At 32.3% G+C, this 20673-nt stretch overlaps 1 protein-coding gene across 12 annotated transcripts in view; it reads right to left on the bottom strand.

The window, feature by feature from the left end:
- LOC142321817 (membralin) overlaps positions 1-20673 on the bottom strand; it is a 261594-nt gene that overhangs the window by 49564 nt on the left and 191357 nt on the right. For all 12 annotated transcript variants that reach the window (XM_075360229.1, XM_075360228.1, XM_075360235.1 and 9 more), the window contains one exon: positions 19548-19680. In XM_075360229.1, coding sequence (XP_075216344.1) covers positions 19548-19680 — 133 coding nt within the window. The remainder of the gene's footprint in view (positions 1-19547; positions 19681-20673) is intronic.

Below are 20673 nucleotides of genomic sequence, written 5' to 3'. Positions count from 1 at the left end.
ACAAAGAAAGAGTAACGGAGCTTCAAGAATTTTCATTACAATTAATTAAAATCGTTGAAACATACTCGTGTTTGTGAAAAACTTTGACATAAAAACAGTGTACAAAGACGCGCGTCCTAAAAAAGCACCACAGATAAAGATACAAACACCAAAAGTTTTATAATATAATTAGTCTGTATTATGGAATACTTATGACTTCAGGATTAAATAACTAATTTTCTCAACTAAATGTAAGTATGTAAGAGAATGTAATAAACAAAATCTTTATGTTAAATTAGGTAAAAACAAATATTTGTTAATTATATGAATGTTTGTCGGTAATATTTTCATTGTTTTATGAAAATGGTTTTTTCCTTAAACCTATATTAAATTTAACTTACTCCATTGTTTATTTCATTTTTATTTTTTTAAGTTTATATGAATAGAATTATAGGACAGTTTCCGTCGTTGTTCCAAAAATAAACATAATTAGATAATACACTGTATTTATAAAATAGAATTCAATTTAAATTAAACATGGATATTGTGGTTCAAATTATATCCGTAGCGAAACCTACCGAGAGACTTAAATATAGACTCCGTTATTTCCCTCATAAAAACAATTTATGTTTATTGTTAGAAAATAAACGCGAGCGAGTGCATTTTAAAGGATTAATTTTACGGCAAATAAACAGCCATATTCTTATGCTTAAGTACATGTTAATAGCGTTGTTCTGGAATTACCACACTTTTTCATGACTAATTTAAATCAGGCTAGAAGTGTGTTCAATTTCTAGTTTGGTAAATGTCAGATTGAAAACGTCATTACGAAAAATGCAGTTGTACGGTTTCTTTTTAGAAAATAAGATTATAAATACATAAATGCTGTCGCGTGTTTCGCGGTTCGATTAGGATATTGAGAGATTGACAATTTAGAATGTTTATATAATTACAGGTTTATAGGTTTTTAAACCAGTAAACTGGTTTAAAATGCTCATAGTTACAAGACAAATCAGTGTTATTGACAATGGTGATAAATACAATAATAATAATAATAATAATAATAATAATAAGTGACAATAATAAAACAATTAATGAACATAACAATTAGTCATAGTAATTACAACCTCAATAAAAATTAGGATAATAACTGATAGTAATAAACGATAATAATAGTACACGTCAATAACAACAAATCAAACAATTAATACATAAAATAATCATGAAATAAAAACGAAGCATAATACATAACAATCATAATACTACACATCAAATAATCATAAATGTCAATAGTAAATAATAAAAAGACATTAAACACAAGACAGAGTTTAAAATAAAGTTTAAGTCTAAAGTTCACTTGCAAATACCTTTGCTGTCCACAAATAAAACTACATCCAACAGTTTAAGAAAGAAATTTGGTACATTATTTCTTTCATTTATAGTTTTACTGTAACTCACTGATAGTATTTCTTGTTGACTGGAATTCCCCGTGGCCTCACCTTAATCTTATCGAATTTAATTCACACTGGAAATTTGCAGCTTCATCTGTCCTCCCCTTTAGAATCTCTCGAAAACTTTCCTCCCTGAATTGACGTCTTAACGTCTCATTGGACGGTTTGCAGAACTTCCTCGAACTCACACAACTCGCAGCCTCTCCTCAACGAACTTACGTTGCGTGACTGACGTCGTAACGTCTCGCTAGGCTGATTCGCCCGTACTCTTTTTTAGCTGGTCTTCTCAGGGATAATTATACTTCTAGCCTCCTTTACCTGCCGGACCGTAGTCTAAGCATGAGAACGAAGACCGAGGCTTTTGTTCCAATAAATTCCAAACCTGGCCTCTTCTCACGGTACAAGAGGTGTTCATTGTTTAACGGAAATTCTAACAAAAGACGATTGTTAAACGGACCTGTTAGCTTTATTAAAAGGGGTTCCTTGATTGTCTCTTTCTCGATTCTCCTATTATTATATTTTCTACCATTTCCATAATAATTGGTAGGAATCCGTTACTGAGGTACGCTATATTGGTCTTGTTACAATACGAAACGTTTTGGGTGATTTATGATTTATTTATTTATAACAAATTATTTCTAATTTTTTGAGCAGATTATTAATCCTCAACTAACACAAAGAACTGAAATCGGTAATCTGTCAGTAATCTGCTGCATCTTTAAAGGTGAAAGCCGACTAATAATTTTTCCCTGAAACGGTAGGTGCATTGTAACAAATTTAATAGCTTTCATATAGGAAAAATATGAGAAATACATAATAACATTTATACATTAATAAAACAGGGTAAACATTTTTTCGCACATAAGTCTAAAGCAATGGATTCATTTCAGTTATATATTTATACTTTCGCTTTCATAAACAGAGTCCTTCACGATGGAAGTCTCGTAAATGTAATGATCGACTTTGATGGTTGGCGTACCACCGCATAATATATTGCATTCCGATGTCAAAATAAACAATAAAAAACATTGTAATTTTTTAAATAGCTTCAAAAATGACAAAAACACAATCTCAACAGTAATAAAATAATCTATTAACAAAAAAATTAATAAATAAAAAAAGAGACTTTGCGTTGCGCAGCTTAGAAATAAATCTATCGTAGTTAAAACTACTCACGATTTTTTCTCCCACATATATAAATAATCATATTACAACAATCCCATAAATCCCAAAAAAAACTATCCTTGTCTATTTATCAACTGACCACAAAAACCTTACGTTATCAGAACAAATATTGTGATCCCGAATCGACCAAAATATCTGCCGATTGGTTTTTTGTGTAAGTTTTCGATTAAAAATTTGTAAAAAAATAGCTTCTTATATATAAATTCACACAAAACGTTAGAAGTTTATAATATTACCGATCAAAGCAACCGCACAATATCACTTTACTGATCTTTTTTGTCTACCATTAACCGAAATAAAAATTTTTCCAACCTGATGTAAATTCTTTCTTTTCTTTCTTTTTCCTGTTTAACCTCCGGTAACTACCGTTTAGATAATTCTTCAGAGGACGAATGAGGATGATATGTATGAGTGTAGTCTTGTACATTCTCAGTTCGACCATTCCTGAGATGTGTGGTTAATTGAAACCCAACCACCAAAGAACACCGGTATCCACGATCTAGTATTCAAATCCGTGCAAAAATAACTGGCTTTACTAGGACTTGAACGCTGGAACTCTCGTTTTTCAAATCAACTGATTTGGGAAGACCACTAGACCACCACTAGATCACCACTAGACCAACCCGGTGGGTAGCCTGATGTAAATTAGTTACTAAAAAAGGGCTGCCGGCCTCCGTGGCGCGAGTGGTAGCATCTCGGCCTTTCATCCGGAAGTCCCGGGTTTGAATCCCGGTCAGGCACGGCATTTTCACACGCTATACCTCTGAAGTAATACCTAACGGTGGTCCCGGAGGTATAAAAATTTAAAAAAAAGTATAAAAAACGCTAGCTCACGGATGCAATATTTTTACAATTTTAACTGTTGTCAGATTGTTTTACAAAAAGATTGTAATACTTTCCTAGCATTGGTAATTTATTCTTATATAGTAGAGAAATAATTACGCATGAAAAAGGTTACCTAAGATTTCTTTTTTGAAGTGGGGGTAATTTACTATGAAGTTTTATCGTAAAATTATCAATATGTTTAAATAAATCAAAAACGTTTTAAAAATTCAAAAATCAGTATATTTTTTTCAATTCTTTCTGCTTCCCCACCTGTAAAATCAACTTCCAAAAAACCTTTTTATTGTTTTTTTTTCCGTTTACTAGTTAAAAGGAAGAAACTAAAAAAATGTACAACCAATATTTAAAATAATATCGTTACTAAAAGCTTAATATTTAAATTTTTGATATCATCAAAAGTTTAAACAAACCCAAAAAAATTTTTGAAAGGAAAAAATTTATATTTTTAAACTTCCATCGACTTAATTCTTTATTCTTTATTCTACTTTAATTCTTTAACAAGAATGCATAACAACTCATTCCAGCACACATATAATTTACTACGACTAATTTTATGAATCTTTCACTCATGGTCGCTAAATTTTTACTATTCATACTCAAATTTAGAGAGCATCAGCACATATTTTAGTTTCGTAGTAACCTTCATCTATTAAAAATATAAGGATGAAGGTAATGAATAAAATGTTAGATAGTTTTCGTCTAAATGTAAAACGTAAAATGATTTTGCACAAATTTAAAAAAAACACGTTTATATAAAAAAATGCTTTTTAAATAAACGATACTTATACAGATGTATTTTTCTATAATATGATGAAAATTTAACTTGTATCGGATAACATCGTTTATAACAAACTGCGAATAAAAAATAAATACATCTAAGAAAATATTTATACTCGTATAAGCGCGTGCTCTTTTAACATATGAACGTATCCAAATACGTTTGGCGTATGCAAACCGCACCGCGAACTCGTGTTCATATTAAACACATATATGTACAGGGTAATAAATCTGATTGTTTGAAGTACCTAGAGATTCAGTGAACGCGGGGATTAACAAATGAGGGGAAAACAAATAACAAAAGGGAAAACACAACCGGAAAATGCCGTTTGTAGCTTTTATTACTAACCGGTTAAAACGAACGACGAAACATTATACCGAGTTTATTCTATTGATATTTTGTCTACAGTACGATAAAAGTGCATTTGAATTATGTTATTAATAATTCTGCTCGCTAAATGTTATAATACAAATGAATTAATTTTATTCAAGAGTTTTTCGGATAACCCGACTGTTCGCGTTTTTTTTAATTTGAAGTTTGCTTAAAACGATGAAACATCTGTTCCGACCCGCACTATATTTACTTATATTTAAAAAAAAAAATAAGGTAGATACACGAGTTTTATTTATTTTTATCTCTTACTTACGAGTAGTCATACTTTTACTTAGGGTAGGGCGCCATAGAAAAATGAGAATTGAAAAAGGACGCGGCTCGGAAACGTTTGGGAACTATTGTGATAGAATAAAATAACTTTCAAATGGTTATTTTAAAACTTCCTTGGTTACTGATCCAGTCCAAAGTTTTCAGTAATTAGACTACATTAATAACCAAAGCTGCAGTTGTCAAGGGCAAGTACTTATCATTTGAACTTAAGTAAAAAATTGTATAAAAATAATAAAAAAGATTTAAGTTTACAAAGTTAAGTAATAATAAAATTATTATAAATTCTGTTTCACAGCGATTTTCAAAATTTATATTTAAAAAATTACATTCACATTCGTAATAAAATTTTCTAAGTAAAAGACACGAGCACACATAATTTGGATAAATACTGAAAATTAATTCAAAGACAATATAAACACGAGTAACAGTGGATAGAGGTATATACATATTTTATATTTTGGACACTGGAAGCAAAATAGTAATTTTGAATATCTTTTTCTTTTTTATTTCATGTTTAGCCTCCGGTAATTACCGTTCAGATAATACTAGAATGAGGATGATATCTATGAGTGTAAATGAAGTGTATCTTGTACAGTTTCAGTTCGACCATTCTTGAAATGGATGGTTAATTGAAACAAAACCACCAAAGAACACTGGTGTCCACGATCTAGTATTCAAATGCGTGTAAAAATAACTGAATTTACTAGGACTTGAACGCTGAAACCCTCGACTTCCAAATCAGCTGATTTGGGAAGACGCGTTTACCAGTAGACAAACCCGGTGGGACTCGAACTATACTTGTGATTCTTCACAAATAATAATAACAATAATAATAATAATTAAATAATTACTTTACTCAAGAGAATTATTACATTTTGTAGTAAGCAAAATGTAATGTTAACAAAATTGTTAACAGTCGTGATGATGTACATTGTTTTCTATTATTTCTACTTGTATTTAATGTGATCTCGGTGTGTGTGTGTGTGTGTGTGTGTGTGTGCGCGCGCGCGCGCGCGTCTATTAATGTACGATAAATCTAATAAGTGCAGTTTAAATGTTATGGATTGAATAATGTTTCTAAAGATTAAAGTCACGATATATATTTTCATTACTTTCTTTAATTTTAATTATTTAGATAACCAACCACATAAAATAAGACACAAAAAACACAAAAATTTCTGAATTTATTTAAAAAATATATATAAACAGAAAAAAAAACTAATCAAGTACACGAATCTTTGTCAGAAATCGTAAGCTTTTTCAAGTAAATGTGGTACGGTAAGAATTCTAAAAAATTAAAATTAAAAGACAACTACGTATTTTATGTACATAATGAAAGCGTGTATGAATGTGTGTGTGTGCGCGCGCCTCTCTCTCACTCACTCTCTCTCTCTCTCTCTCTCTCTATGCATATATATATATATATATATATATTTCCCGTAATTAGTGCGTAGTTTTAATTTCGTATTAAACTTCCCTTATCCATATTTTAACTAATCAAAAATATCAAACCCGATCTGAATTAAACCCAGAAACATTCGACTGAAATCTACCTCGGAGTTGGCAAATAAGATAAAACTACACTAATCGAAAAATTATTACATAAATAAGTACAATGAAAATTCCCAAAACAATTCAATACGAATACTTTTAGTAGTATTTTCGTCATTTTTATAAACGCATCGATTTAAAAGATGCGTTTAACCTGCGAGGTATTAAAGTAATCAGACAAATTTACATTCATTCTTATTCGTATGAATGAATCGACTAAACTATAAATATATCAACAAATTCAATCTAACGAATCAAATAACGCAATACTTTATCGACAATCAATCGACGTCATAAATATTACGTGATACATTTACAAATTCGACAGAAAAAACTAAAATGATGCATGATAAAACAATGAGCCGATAATTTTATTTAAAAATTTGTTATATCTGTAAATCCAGTGATAAAAGGATTTACCTACTATCCCTAATGATGATCTCAACGGTTTCTAAAGACTGTATTTTGAATTCATAGGTAAAGGAATTTTGAAATAGAAAATAGGAAATAGTGTACAAGACACACAAACAAAAAAACTGTATTTTTCCTTCGGTTACTCGAAACATAAATGACCGGCATCAGTTTGAAAGAGGTAAAAGAGAGTCGTGTACTATTAACAGCATTGTAATAACCATTAATAAACAATACATATCAAGAACAGTGACGTGTGAAGCAAAGAGCGACGTAGTGCCCCCGTGGCGGCGGGACGCCTGGCGCCATTATACGGCAACCGACGCTCTGTTTCACTTACCGACTGACACACGCTGCGCCGAGCAATACAATCCCCCTCCTCCACGATCCTCTTCCTCCGACTAGAACCCTTACCGACTACTAACTCCCTGCCCCGCCTGCACCCCTCAAAGCCCTTCAACACATTCTGGTGATCCCTTTAACAAGTCTCTACTGTTAACACACTACAACACCATTACTGAACGGTACAAAATGAATGCATCAATGACGACAAAAAACAGACAGACAACAATTCAATGCGCCAAGTTTTTACTGAAAGATACGAATTTTTTCGCAAATTAACATTTTTTACCCTACTTCAACAGAAAAAAAAATTAATTTCATTAAAAGAATAATAATAATAAACCAACAACTGTATACATTACGAATACAAGATATGCTGTACGGGGAAGGACGGTTTAATATTTGCAAGGTAGTTTTTTATTCCGATAAATTTAGTATTAATCAATCCTACGACATGACTGAATCGTACACACAAAGAGAATAAACGTTTTACGATGCAATTCAGAAGCCTTGTCATAAACTCAGCCGGTCGTGTGAGCTAAGCCGAACAAAATAGATATACAGAGACGGGAAGAAATAAGGCATTGTAGGAAGAGGAGTTTAGTACTGAGGAATTGCAACCCGTTTTACCACCACTACTAAACTCTTCTAACACAAGACACGGTAAAGCAGAGACTACATCACAAAAAACAGGTGACCATGTACTCTGAAGATGTAAGATGAAATTTCATAAAAGCGAGGTCTCCTTTTGTGCAAGCGAAGCCCTAACAACGATCCGACATGTTTTTAATTTCGACATGAAAACTGCGCGAAGCCAACAAAGGCACCGGCGATGACAGAACAAAGCTTTCGATCGCAGTAGCACCGACGAAAGCAGAGCAAAGCGTGCGAGCAAGAGAGAGTGAGTGACAGACAAAGGAGCCTTCAATATTCTAACTTCCCTACAGTCACCTACCGGGACCGCTGTTGCTGTGAAATCTGTTTTTCTAAACTTTTAATAGGAAATTTCAATATCATCTAACCATAAAAAAATATTTTTTTAAAATAATTCCTGAACAATAAAGTAAACTAATTTATGAAGATACCGAAACAATTAAGGATAAATTAACACGTAAATTTTTTTACGTGTTAAAAAATTTAACACGTAATAAATCAAACCGACATATTAAATCGATTAAGTACACAATGTGACTGCGCTTTCACACCCCACAAAGACAAAATGCCAAAAAATGTTTCTTACACAAAACTGCACCTTTAAAATGTTGCATTTTCAAATTAACATCCATACAATATTATTACTATCTTTAAATTGTTTGTTAAATGAGTGAATTTCCAAAACAGAATGTATGCAATAACTACGAAAAATATATACAAAATTAATCGAAAACAAATTTATGCATGTACTAAGAAACTTCATATTAATGTCATAAATAAGGATCGATTTAAAACTAAGCACTTCTATTTCATTCCTTTTTCCGAAAACCCAAGGAAAAATTTTTTCAGGAAAAGAAAAGGATTATATAACCAAAAAATTCTTTAAAATTATTGATCTACGAACTAAAAATCAATACATTAAAGGTACATCGTTTATAAGGGACCCCTACTGAAATCATCCAATTGTTTCTTGCGTTTTATTGTTCTAGTAAATTTGCATTATTTATCTATTAGTTTATTATTTGTGATATGAATTTAGAGATAATTATACATAATCTTTGCACACAACTCGACACGATAAAACTTTCCTAACAACGATATCAATACACATTTATTTCTAGACTAATTTATTTAGTTTATTATTTTATAGTGTGCCGTGCGTTCGTTTTATCTTTACATGTAGAGCTGTATTAAAAAAATATATAAAATGAAAATTTGCGAATTACCGAATTCTGAACAGCAAGCAGTGCAATTTTTATATACGTGCGCGATTCGTCATTACACGGAATCAACATAATATAATCAAACGTAACCTACGTTCGCAAACCTTGTCTGATTAACGTTAAAAATAAAAATTATATACAATAAGTTAAATATATATACAATAAATTCATTCAGTAGGGGTCCCGTATAACCGATAAGTACCACATTAAATTTTCACCCACAATTACAATAAATTACTAGGCAAAAAAATGGAATCAGCTGCTAACAGAAGGCGTAGCACAATACAATTATTACAGCCACTAATATTTAATTTTTCCTTATTAGATTACACAAATACTAAGCAAGGTAACAAGGAAAAGACATTTATTCCATTCGGTCTTGTAGGTAAACTGACATTTCTTCCGCCATCTTCCCTTTGGGTTACCTAAGCTACAACCACGAATCTGTGCCTAGGAACTCTGTTAATATAAGATTAGTTAGCAACAATTTCATAATTTAAATTGATTTTAAAATTTACCTCTGATTATTATTTAGCGGTTTTATTTTACAGCCGTTACGGTCATTTCCCACATCCTACTCTCCAAGGTTTCCTATCCTGGTCGCTTCCCCCAACAAACCACGCTCTTCCATACCCTTCACTACATCATGACCCCACCCCCACCGTGGCCTTCCTTTCTTTCTTCTATTTGATGGCTGCCATTCCCAAACTTGACGAGGCAATGTCTGGACCTATTCTCCGCAGATGATCATAGCAGCTGCCTAACTGCTACATTGTCGATTAAAGATGATGTGACCTTCATAATTTCTCTTACTCTATCCATCAATGTAACAAATATGTAGGCAATATTTTACCCAGTACATCATCTCTACAGTCTCTGTTCATTCATCATTTCATGTATAGTCTACAGCTCAGATTCATACGCTACGCTCCTTTCAACTACACTTTTAAAAATATTATGTTTATTTTTCATGGAGATATGTTTATTCCACAAAACTGAATGCAACCATCTTGCAATTCCCTTCCCTTCCCTTTTATAATCTTACCCATAATATCCGTAGTATCTTTTCCACCAGATGTTAATGTTATCCCAAGACATTTAAATTCATCAGAATGCTTCATTCATAGTTCCCAACAACGTTTCTAAATCCTCTTCTTTTCCTCCGACCACCATGTACCGTGTCTTTACTACAATAATTTCCATTCCCCACTTTATTATATTAAATAATTAAGCTCTCATCTTATACAAAATATCATCCCTATCCTCTGCCAAAATAATCTGATCATCTGCAAAAAATGAGTTTTTCTCCATCCGAACTCCAATTTGAACGCATTTACGAGTCCAATATTTCACAGTCTTCTGTTTATACGAGGGATATCTCTAAAGTAAAGACCGCTGGGAAATTTCTTAAGATTGGCAAACCTGTGTCGTTCGTGGCCACGCTAGTAAAGTAGACACTGCATTGTTGTCTGTAAGTTGTCGTGTTGTAGTATCGTTGACTACGTGTGAGTTATTACATTTTAAAATGAATAGTAAAATCGATGTTGCCGCCGAATGTGAAATGCGTGGAGTCATACATTTGTTAAACCAGCTGAAATTCATAGGCAGTTGGTTGCTGTGTACGGTAATAATGTAATGAATAAAAGAAACGTCCGAAAACGGTGTGATAGGTTTAGAAATAACAGAATTAATGTGAATGATGAAAAACGTTCGGGGAGGAGGCCCTCGATAATCACCGAGGACTTGAAACGCGACGATCATGAAATCAGAAAATATCGTCACTCGACAATTTCCGACCTGGTCCTTCTCTTTCCGGATGTTTCAAGAGCTGTTATTGGTCGCATTGGGCGGCTGACCGACGGCGTCGTCCTGCTGCACGATAATGCACGTCCACATGTTGCGGGTCCGACACCTGATTTACTGAGAACATCTGGATGGGAAATTTACGATCAACCACCATGTAGTACGGACCTAGCTCTTTCTGATTACCACTCGTTTGGGAAATTGAAAGAAATTTTGTGTGGTAAGCAATTCACGGGTGACGATAAACATAAAAATACTGTTAATCAGTGGCTAAATGGGCTAGCGGCAGAAGAATACGACGAGGCTATATTGAAGCTGGTGTATCACTTCGATAAATGTCTTAATTCATGTAGCGATTATATAGAGAAGTATTAAAAGGTGTGTAGTTAAAGAGAAATAAAAAAAAAATATTTAGAAAGTTTTCAGAATAATTTTTATTACAATAAAACGGTCTTTACTTCAGAGATAACCTCTCGTAGATTTTAAATAACGCTAGGGAATACAACACCCCTGCCGTAAAACCCCTTAGTGGCAACGAAGTCTTCAGACAGATTTACACCAACCTTGAAATATTAAAAAATAAATTCACCAATTTTATAATATAAAATCGGTTAAAGGTTGGATACGGTCTACAATAATTTCTAAAATGAAATATAACCTGTTAAAATGAAAGAAACTCTGTGTTTCTTGTGTCCAGATACAGTAACGGTAATCTATATCAATACCTGGTGATCGGATCCACCGTAGAAGAACCGAAATTTTTCTATTTTATCGGTGACATTTTAACGAAGCAAACTTATTGTGAAGCTTCTATACAGAACAGCACTTTATATCGCGCTGTAAATCTCGCCATTAATAAAAGACCAGTTTAGGTCTTGCTATTAATAAGAGAACGTGAAATTCTGAGATTTTTTGTTCCACGATCCAGTCTTTAGAGCCCCAAGAGCAAGGCAGTCAAACAAAAAATCGTTTATTCGACTGGAACATCACTTTATAGGTGCAAGATTTATCAGTCGCTAGGCAAAACCTGTTTAAGACTGGGAAAAATTTCAATGGTTGGGAGAAGCCTGAACAACGGTCGGTGGTTTTTACATAGACACACGATCCTCCAACAAATGTATAATAAATTTAAGCATAAACCTTCCATCACGTGAAACGTTCCACTCATTTGCCACGTTTTTAAGAGAAGGCTTGAGCCCCGGTTTAGTCTTAAAGTGAAACCAACAATACAAGGGCTAACAATGGATTCGATGAATACGGCAATAAATAATTCATACTGGTGTAGATGCAAGAGTCGGCACAATAGTAAATATTCTAACTGCTAGCCTTCTACAAACATTGAGTAAATAGTGGGCGGACAGAAAACATTGGAATTTCATTCTCCCTAATACCTAACATGTCTTTTTTATTTCCTCATTTTCAAATCATTCACTACTGAACTGGACATTGATTTAACCGTTATTTGTTAAATGACGTAATGTAATCGATTCAAAAACTTCATTTATTCCAGGTGACTCTCATTTAAATTTAATATACCTTTTAAAGAAATTTAAGAGTACGTACTTGATGTTAATAAACATTTATTCCAAATTAACTACCTATAGACGTCGAGCGTTGTACACAATATACGTACAGTCGCCGCCAAGTAACGACGAGCTTGGAAAGGCGACGATTACAATCCAACGTAAAAACATATTCTTCATTTTTAGTAATCTCCCGTAACAAATAATTGTTCTATTTTTAACAAATGAATGGAACAATTTTGAAATGAAATACAGTCGGCTAATTCTGTACTGTACATATTAAGATGTAATAACGGATTACTAATTACACGGTAAATATTGCGATAGATGGTTATTACTATAACTTTAATAACTAACTGGAAAATGAATCATCCATTTAATCCATCAGCTAGAACGCTCTCCTCGCTCTCATTACTACCTTTAGTCTAATTATTGCCACTGTTATTACTGTGACAATGAACGATTCTGTTAGAGAATCTATTAACGATTGTTATTTCCAATATTCACCTTCGATTGTTTTAACCTTTTCACTGTAAGGTTTCCAGTGTTCGTAGCTCTCGAATTCATTTTATCTTCACAAAGTTTCTGCACATCTGACATCTTAAACGTTGTGTTGTGGCTTGCAAAATGTCGTTTTACCTCTGACCATACCAACCCGATTTGATTTAAATAGGTGGTAAGGTGGAAGCCGCAGAACTGGATGTTCACTTTTTTCCAACAATTCATCAAATTGCTAAAGTTTTCTGTTACTTTTGTTCAACTTAATTAGTTCATCCGATTTTGGTTTATACAACTGAGACAAAACTGGAATATGATATTTCTGTAGCCAAACAGTCATGTCTTGTTTCTTGTTTGATGATACTGAAAGTTTTTCAGAAAAGGTATTATGACACGGAGCATTCTCAATCACTACTGCAGACTCAGTAGAAAGGTTAGGAACTAATTTTTCTTCAGCCTATTTCAAATAATTTTTAGTATTCATGCTATGATGGTAATGGCCACTTTTTGATTGGCTGTCCAAATTAACACTGCGTTTGAAATAAAGTCCATTAACACCTCTAGCGAGAATAATAATTAAGCCTTTATTTATTGGTAAATAAAGTTCACCACCGCGAACGTCAGCCCATGATTTTGCCGTTGAATGAGATGATAAAACACAGGCTTCATCTAAGTACACGATCACCCGGTTACATTTTCTAAAATTAATGATTTCCAGCAAATATGAAATCCTTTTTTGCCAAATATCATGTTTTTCACTTAAAATTTTCCTTTCGTTTTCTGTTTTGCGCTACTTAAAACCTAATTCTTTCAAAATTCATTTTTAAACTAGTTTAACTGCCGTTAAAATTAATTTTAATTTCTTTACAAAGCTTGTTAACTGTAGGCAGCTCCTCTCTGAGCCACCGGGTTGGTCTAGTGGTGAACGCGTCTTCCCAAATCAGCTGATTTGGAAGTCGAGGGTTCCAGCGTTCAAGTCCTAGTAAAGCCAGTTATTTTTACACGGACTTGAATACTAGATCGTGGATACCGGTGTTCTTTGGTGGTTGGGTTTCAATTAACCGCACATCTCAGAAATGGTCGAACTGAGACTGTACAAGACTACACTTCATTTACACTCATACATGTCATCCTCATTCATCCTCTGAAGTATTATCTGAACGGTAGTTACCGGAAGCTAAACAGGAAAAGAAAAGAAAGGCAGCTCCCCTCTATCTTTGAGAGAAATTCATTCTCAGACTTCGCGTAACCACACATTTATCAAAATCATCTATCCAGCAACTGTTTTAGAACATTTCATTTTCTTTTTTGTGATGATGAACGAACATTGTCACCCCTCGGATCGAAGAAGTTCTATTTCCTTTTCTTAGGCTGTGACCTGAGTCCTGGAAATACCACAGCCAGCTGTAGTTCTCTATTCACATTTTTGTATAGCAAATAAATAAATGCTTGTCAATTTGTCGTTTTTTAATTTTCCTACAGCTAAAGGTTCTTTCTTTATCAAATCACACACGTTGTTTGCAATTTCGCGTGCCTGTTTCGAAGTTTTTACCTTTCACAACAGACTTAACTTCAGCCATAACTATTCGCACGTGTACGAACTATTTTGAAAGTTTGAACCGTAAACCACGATAAAAACTTATTACAAAATATCTTATCGTATATTGACTACATAACAAAATATATTACACACGCCAAAAGAACCATACCGAGGGACAGAACCACAGAACTGAACTTAATATACACAAAAAGAAAAAGAAAAACAAAAATAACTGTCTTGTATATGAATCGTAATGAAACTTTTTTAATACTGTAATAAAAATAGATTGATTCGTAAACAGTTGCGTCACGTTTATGCTACTAAGAGATGACTATCGTGGTCAATGTTTCAAACAACATATAGAAGTGACGTAAGGTTAATCATCGAAGCTCGCCGTTAAGTGGCGGCGGTTACTGTACTTCCTATAAATTACAATGATAGACAAAAAATAATTCTTTTCAATGTTTTTCTACAGATCGTACAGATGCATACATTACAGATCTGTAAATGCAATTATTTTACAGTTTTAAATAAATTACCCTTCAAAAACAATTTAGAGAAAATATTGTTAAAAACTGTAAAATTTACAATTTTGTATGGCCATACCTGTGTTAGAATGATTTCACTGATGCTTTTCTTTTATAAATAGCCTCAGGCACATCCCGAATTAATGTCCAACAGTAATCGGTTAGCATGTTAGTATTCCATTTCCCTTTATAGCGGCTTACCGTCACCGAAATGTCTCGGTGGAAATGTTTACCGTGTTCGTCACTTACGTCTCCGAGATTGTCCGGGAAAAAAATCCAGATGTAAGTGGATGAAATGTATTTTCAAAGACATATTATATCCCATAATTCTGTACGAAGTAAGAAGTAGATTAACAATATCGTGGTAATTGACGGATTTTTGTTTCCCGAGATCGTTTTTGCAAACGTATTTAAATGAAGCCCAAACTGCACTTTCTACATTGTTTAACAATCAGTTAAACACATCTCATGTTTGACTAACTCTCTTATTGAGGACCAACAAATATTTCTTCTTTAATTTTTCCTTTACTTACATTCGGAAATTTCTGCCTGATATACAAAAATACAGGACTAACCTTCCTCATTACTTTTACAAAATGTTTCATTCGTCCTACCTTGATATGATGAGGAGGTAAACATACTTCTTGGCTTCAATTAAGGACTCATGAATAATATTTTTCCCATTTGGAGTTACGTTGTCTCGTTTCTTCCACTCTTTGGTAACAATGTTTATCACTAGCTCGGCTGTCTCATTCGCAAAGAAAACACATATAGCCTAACTGCATGCGTAACAAAATAGCTATAACTTTCAAATCACCACATATGTTCCAGCTATGTTTCTTATAATTTATTTTTTCAAGAACGTCTTTCATCACATCGTATGTCTCATTTAAATTAATACCATAAGCGATTGGTATCGTAGGATATTTGTTACTTTTGTGTAGTAGAACCACTTTTAAATTATACTTGGACGAATCGATGAAAAGGCGCCAGCCCTCATGCTTATGAACTTGTCCTGTGCAGCATAAGCTCATAAATATATGTGCAATAAACCGAATTATTTTCACCTATAAAGTACTGAGAAAGTTCTTTTTGTCCGCTTCGAAAGGGCGAAATGTTTGTATTTTTTGTACTTTTGTATTTTCAACAGTTCAGCTTGATTTTTTGATAAATTTAAATCCCTAACAAAGTCATTTAATACACCTTGTGATATAGCAAGTGGCTTATTGGAAGGTAATTCAAAATCAAAATCACTGTTGTCTTCAGTACTGCCTGATTCTTCATCGCTGCTTTCGAAATTTCATTGTGAGATACAGGCCTAATTGCAGATTGCAATGAAGGATATTTTACAGCAACAGTAACAATCGGTTACGTGATTCTTTGATTCACACCAAACCACAGGTACACCAAATGGCCAAGCGTTCCGTGTACCTTTCAGCCATCCTCTTAAACACACAGAACAATTATTGAATACTATAGGAGGAGTCCACGTCTTATCCTGATCACCAATTTTACACTGAAAGAACAAATGGTATGCTTTTTTAATTAAAGGTGTAATGTTTTTTCTATTTGATTTTACGGTAAACTCACCACATAGATAAGAAAAGGCATCCGCATTTACACATTTTCGAGGCATTATGACACTGCACTGTTAACAAACTTAAGACAGCAATGACACTGAACAAAATTAATTCATTCCTAAATCCAGTGCTTAATACAGCTGTGTTTTCAGCTACACGTTTTGACTTGCACAGACATCACTGTGTCCCTGCTCACTCTTCGGTATTAGATATGATGTCATAATATGTGACTATGTATGATTAATTCTGATTTAAGTTTTCTAGTATTGTTTGTTTATAGTTTACAAATTATGTTAACAAAGTTAAACAATAAAAAATGAGCTTACGAAGTACAATATAGGAGCTTAAAATGCTAACTATACGTTGAAAAATGAAAAAAAATCCTTTAATTAAAATTTAAAACTTTTTCAAAAATGGTGGGTGATAGAAAACTTCTGAGTTCATAATCGTTTTTATCATAAAAATACAGATTAAAATTATGTATCGCATGTTAGGAAACGGAAATTATGTTTATCAGTGTTAACGTAAATTATGTATACATAATTTACGTTATGTAAGGTATTCATAATTACATTTTAACATTATCGGTTTCTCGATACTTAAAACCCGACCACACCATTCTGTCGGTTTATATTTAACAATACTCAAGCCAGACTAGTCAGATGTAACAAGCCTTCACCACTTGCACAGATATGGAACGCAGTCGCATAAAGGCCAAAAATTTCTGACATCCACAAATTTCTGGAATATCACAGAAATCAATCAATCAAGAAACTCAGCTATTATCTAAATAAAATCGTATCATAAACTCAATAATTTACTACTGACAAATATTTCAAACAAAATATAAAATAAAGAAAAGTCATTTATTTCTTCTATTACAGCTTTTTTCCGAGAAAAAACAGTGCTTTTCACATCAAATAAACAAGACTGAAATTTGAATTAAAATTACATTAAAAAGTAAAAAGCCATCTCCAAATTTATGATTTTTTTTGTAATCTTTCACTCTTACTTCCTTGTACAAAGTAAAGGAAGTATTGTGATCGCGAAAATGTAGGTTTTCAGATTTCAACGGAAATATCCATTTTGACCACCCCTGAATCTACTTTGAATAGTTAGGCGTGACGTCTGTACGTATAACGATTAGCCGTAGGATGTTGAAATTTTTTATTTAGGACGGTTGTAACATCTAGTTGTGCACCTCCCCTTTTGATTGCAATCGACTGGACCAAAAGTCTCCAAAAAACCCAAAATCCAAAAAAAAATTGAATTTTTGACTTTTTCTTAACTGCAGTAATAAGCCCTCACTGAGAGTTTTTCAATGATATATCATAAGTGATAGTTATTTTCATAGTAATAGCCAATACTAGTTATTTTAAAGAATAATATACGGACTTTTACTTAAGCTAAGATTTCAGGTAAGATTGTTGAATTAATGATTGTATAAATATTTGATCTTAATAACTAATATTTTAGCAACTGTGTAACTGTACACTTAAATAAAAATACACTTTATTAAATTAATTAGAGGATCGTATCTCACCTTCAAATGAAATAAGTTTAAATGAAATGCAGCAAAAAAATTTGTATATGTAATTTAATAGGCGTACAAGGCAGTCATGTGGTGTCTACACAAGATCTTTAAAAAAATAGCTAATTATAACGAAAACTAATTATTAAGTGCTACAGTACTTTTATTAATTATTTAATTAGTAAATAATTTAAAAAAAATTATTTTTTAATTATTTATTAAAAATGTAATATCGTTCCATTGTCTCAATAAAGTAAGAATAATAGAGGTATCATTATACACTTACGTACACTTTATACACTATCATACATTTTGTGTGTATAATAGTAATCCATCTCCTAGCTAATAATTATTATCCGATAGATTACCTTTCAGTCAAAAACATGTTTTTGCTAATATTCACAGTACGTAAAACACAGAAAACCAATACTTTCCAGCGGAGATAAGCTCAGCTGTTAAAAAGTTAAAATGAAGCGACATTGCAAATTGCGTTTTGCAATTAACTTTGTTAGAAAATGTATTAAAAACAAAATATATAAAAACAACTTTATTGAATATTTTAAATTACGAAAAAATTTATGTTTGATTATTGTTCTCATAAATTCATTCAAAGCTTTTAATGAAATCGGTTCCGAAGGTAATCGAATAATCAAAAAACACACACATCGAGAAAAATCAGTCAGTTAATTTACTCTACTTCTCTTTAAAATTGTTATTTAAATATTAAAAATGGAGTACACGGTGAACAACAGATAAAGCATTAGTTGTATTAACAGGTAATTCCAGATTAATGATCTAGCGAAATAATTGCCATACGATCACCCGGTGGAAAACAATCCAAGAATAATGAACAATATTTTTAGAGTATAGAAGGAAAAATTTACGGTCTGCAGAACAAATAAATCTGATACAATCAACATCCAACAATCGAACAACTGTAAACAACAACGGTCGTTAGAGAAAAAAACACCTGCCGGATTACAGGAACACATAACGTACAAGTTATCACCCCCTTCTATCAACCATTATTCTTGTCAACATTGATTGGACGGACTTCTTACAGTTCAGTTTCGCGGAAAATTACGTTGCCAATTTAATGAAGCGAAACAAAGAATTTGATATCGAAAGAAGATTTGTCTTACAGTAAACTCCAAAAATAAGTAAAACAAATAAAAGACACTAAAAAAAAATCTATCAAAAATAATACCCACTTTCAAAAGAAATAAAAAGTAAAACATGTCTAGAAGAACGATTGTTTTCGTTCCTGTATTCAGACAATACGTCGCACAAGATTTTCCTCTTCTTATGCGTAGTAATAATACGTCTTGCTGATGCCTTTCTTTTAAGTACACATCACAAAGAAATCATTTTTAATGGTCAAATTAAACCTAATTTTCAGTTTTCTTAGATAAAGAATTTAATATTAAATAAATACATAGTAACAAAAAAAATACGCAAAACTCACCTTAACCAATATTTTTTCGTTACTGTTGTGTGACAACAAATGGCATCGTACTGATCCGCTATCCATACTATTAATATAATATAAAACGCTGTAGTCGTGTCGTTAAAAAATTCAGACATTATTGCTTCCATACCTGAAAAAATAAGCGAGTAAAATAATTTATCCTTTAACAATGACATAATGTTTAAAATCGTCACTAGCATCCATGCGTGCATCAATTAATACATATATTGTACTACGAATAATTAATAATAAAAAAGTAGCTTCCGTGTAATAAGTTTGCTAAAACGTTACCTCAAACGTATAAGTTTTTTCGAACACTAGAGGCTTTACCTGTTTCCTTTAGTCACTGATTTCACTATGATCCGCCCTTTATAAAGACTTTTCTTTGAACGTTTAAGCGATATTAACTAATTATTAGAAAAATTAATAAAGAGCTACAGTATTTAAAAATATAAACAGTTATAAATATTAATTATCAATTACTGAAAGAACAAAAATGATTAACAAAAATCTAAAATATTAATTAAGTATTTGTCTAACATCATCTTCTTTAGGAAAAAGATTTTTTAGTTGTATTAAGGAATAGGTTTGAGTCAATATTAATTCAAAAAGTCCGAGAGGGATCATTAAGTCAAAATTGTCCTGGAGCACATGGCAGGCTCGAAGGAAATGACTTACAACACTAAGAGACAAACTTCTGACACATGACGTTTTGAACCGATTGAGGAGTATACTTATTTACTTACTTAATTGATCGGTTCATATCCATTAATCCGAACAAAGTTTAAAGTGAGGTCAAATATATACAATTCTAGAGGGAAGATTTAATGAAGGAAAACCAGAAAACTATGTTAATTTTGAACCGAACTTACAAGACACATAAACAAACGGCAAGGTATTTATTTAGATATCGATAAAGCGTTTTAAAATCCAAATAAAACTTTAAAAAATAAAAATGTATGAAAGGGTGTTTTAATTAATAACAAAAGGTAAACTTTGCATTAAACTCTGTAGTAGACGCTAAAAAATGTTCAATTAAAAGTAATAGCGAATAAAGAAGAATCAGTTTCAAATTCTTGAATCAAACCGAAGTAATTTTATCTTTCTTACTTATATAAGGTAA

The sequence above is a fragment of the Lycorma delicatula genome, chromosome 3 (assembly GCF_047948215.1).
Source record: "Lycorma delicatula isolate Av1 chromosome 3, ASM4794821v1, whole genome shotgun sequence".
Classification (NCBI taxonomy): Eukaryota; Metazoa; Arthropoda; class Insecta; order Hemiptera; family Fulgoridae; genus Lycorma; species Lycorma delicatula.
This window is presented reverse-complemented; position numbering and strand designations above follow the sequence as displayed.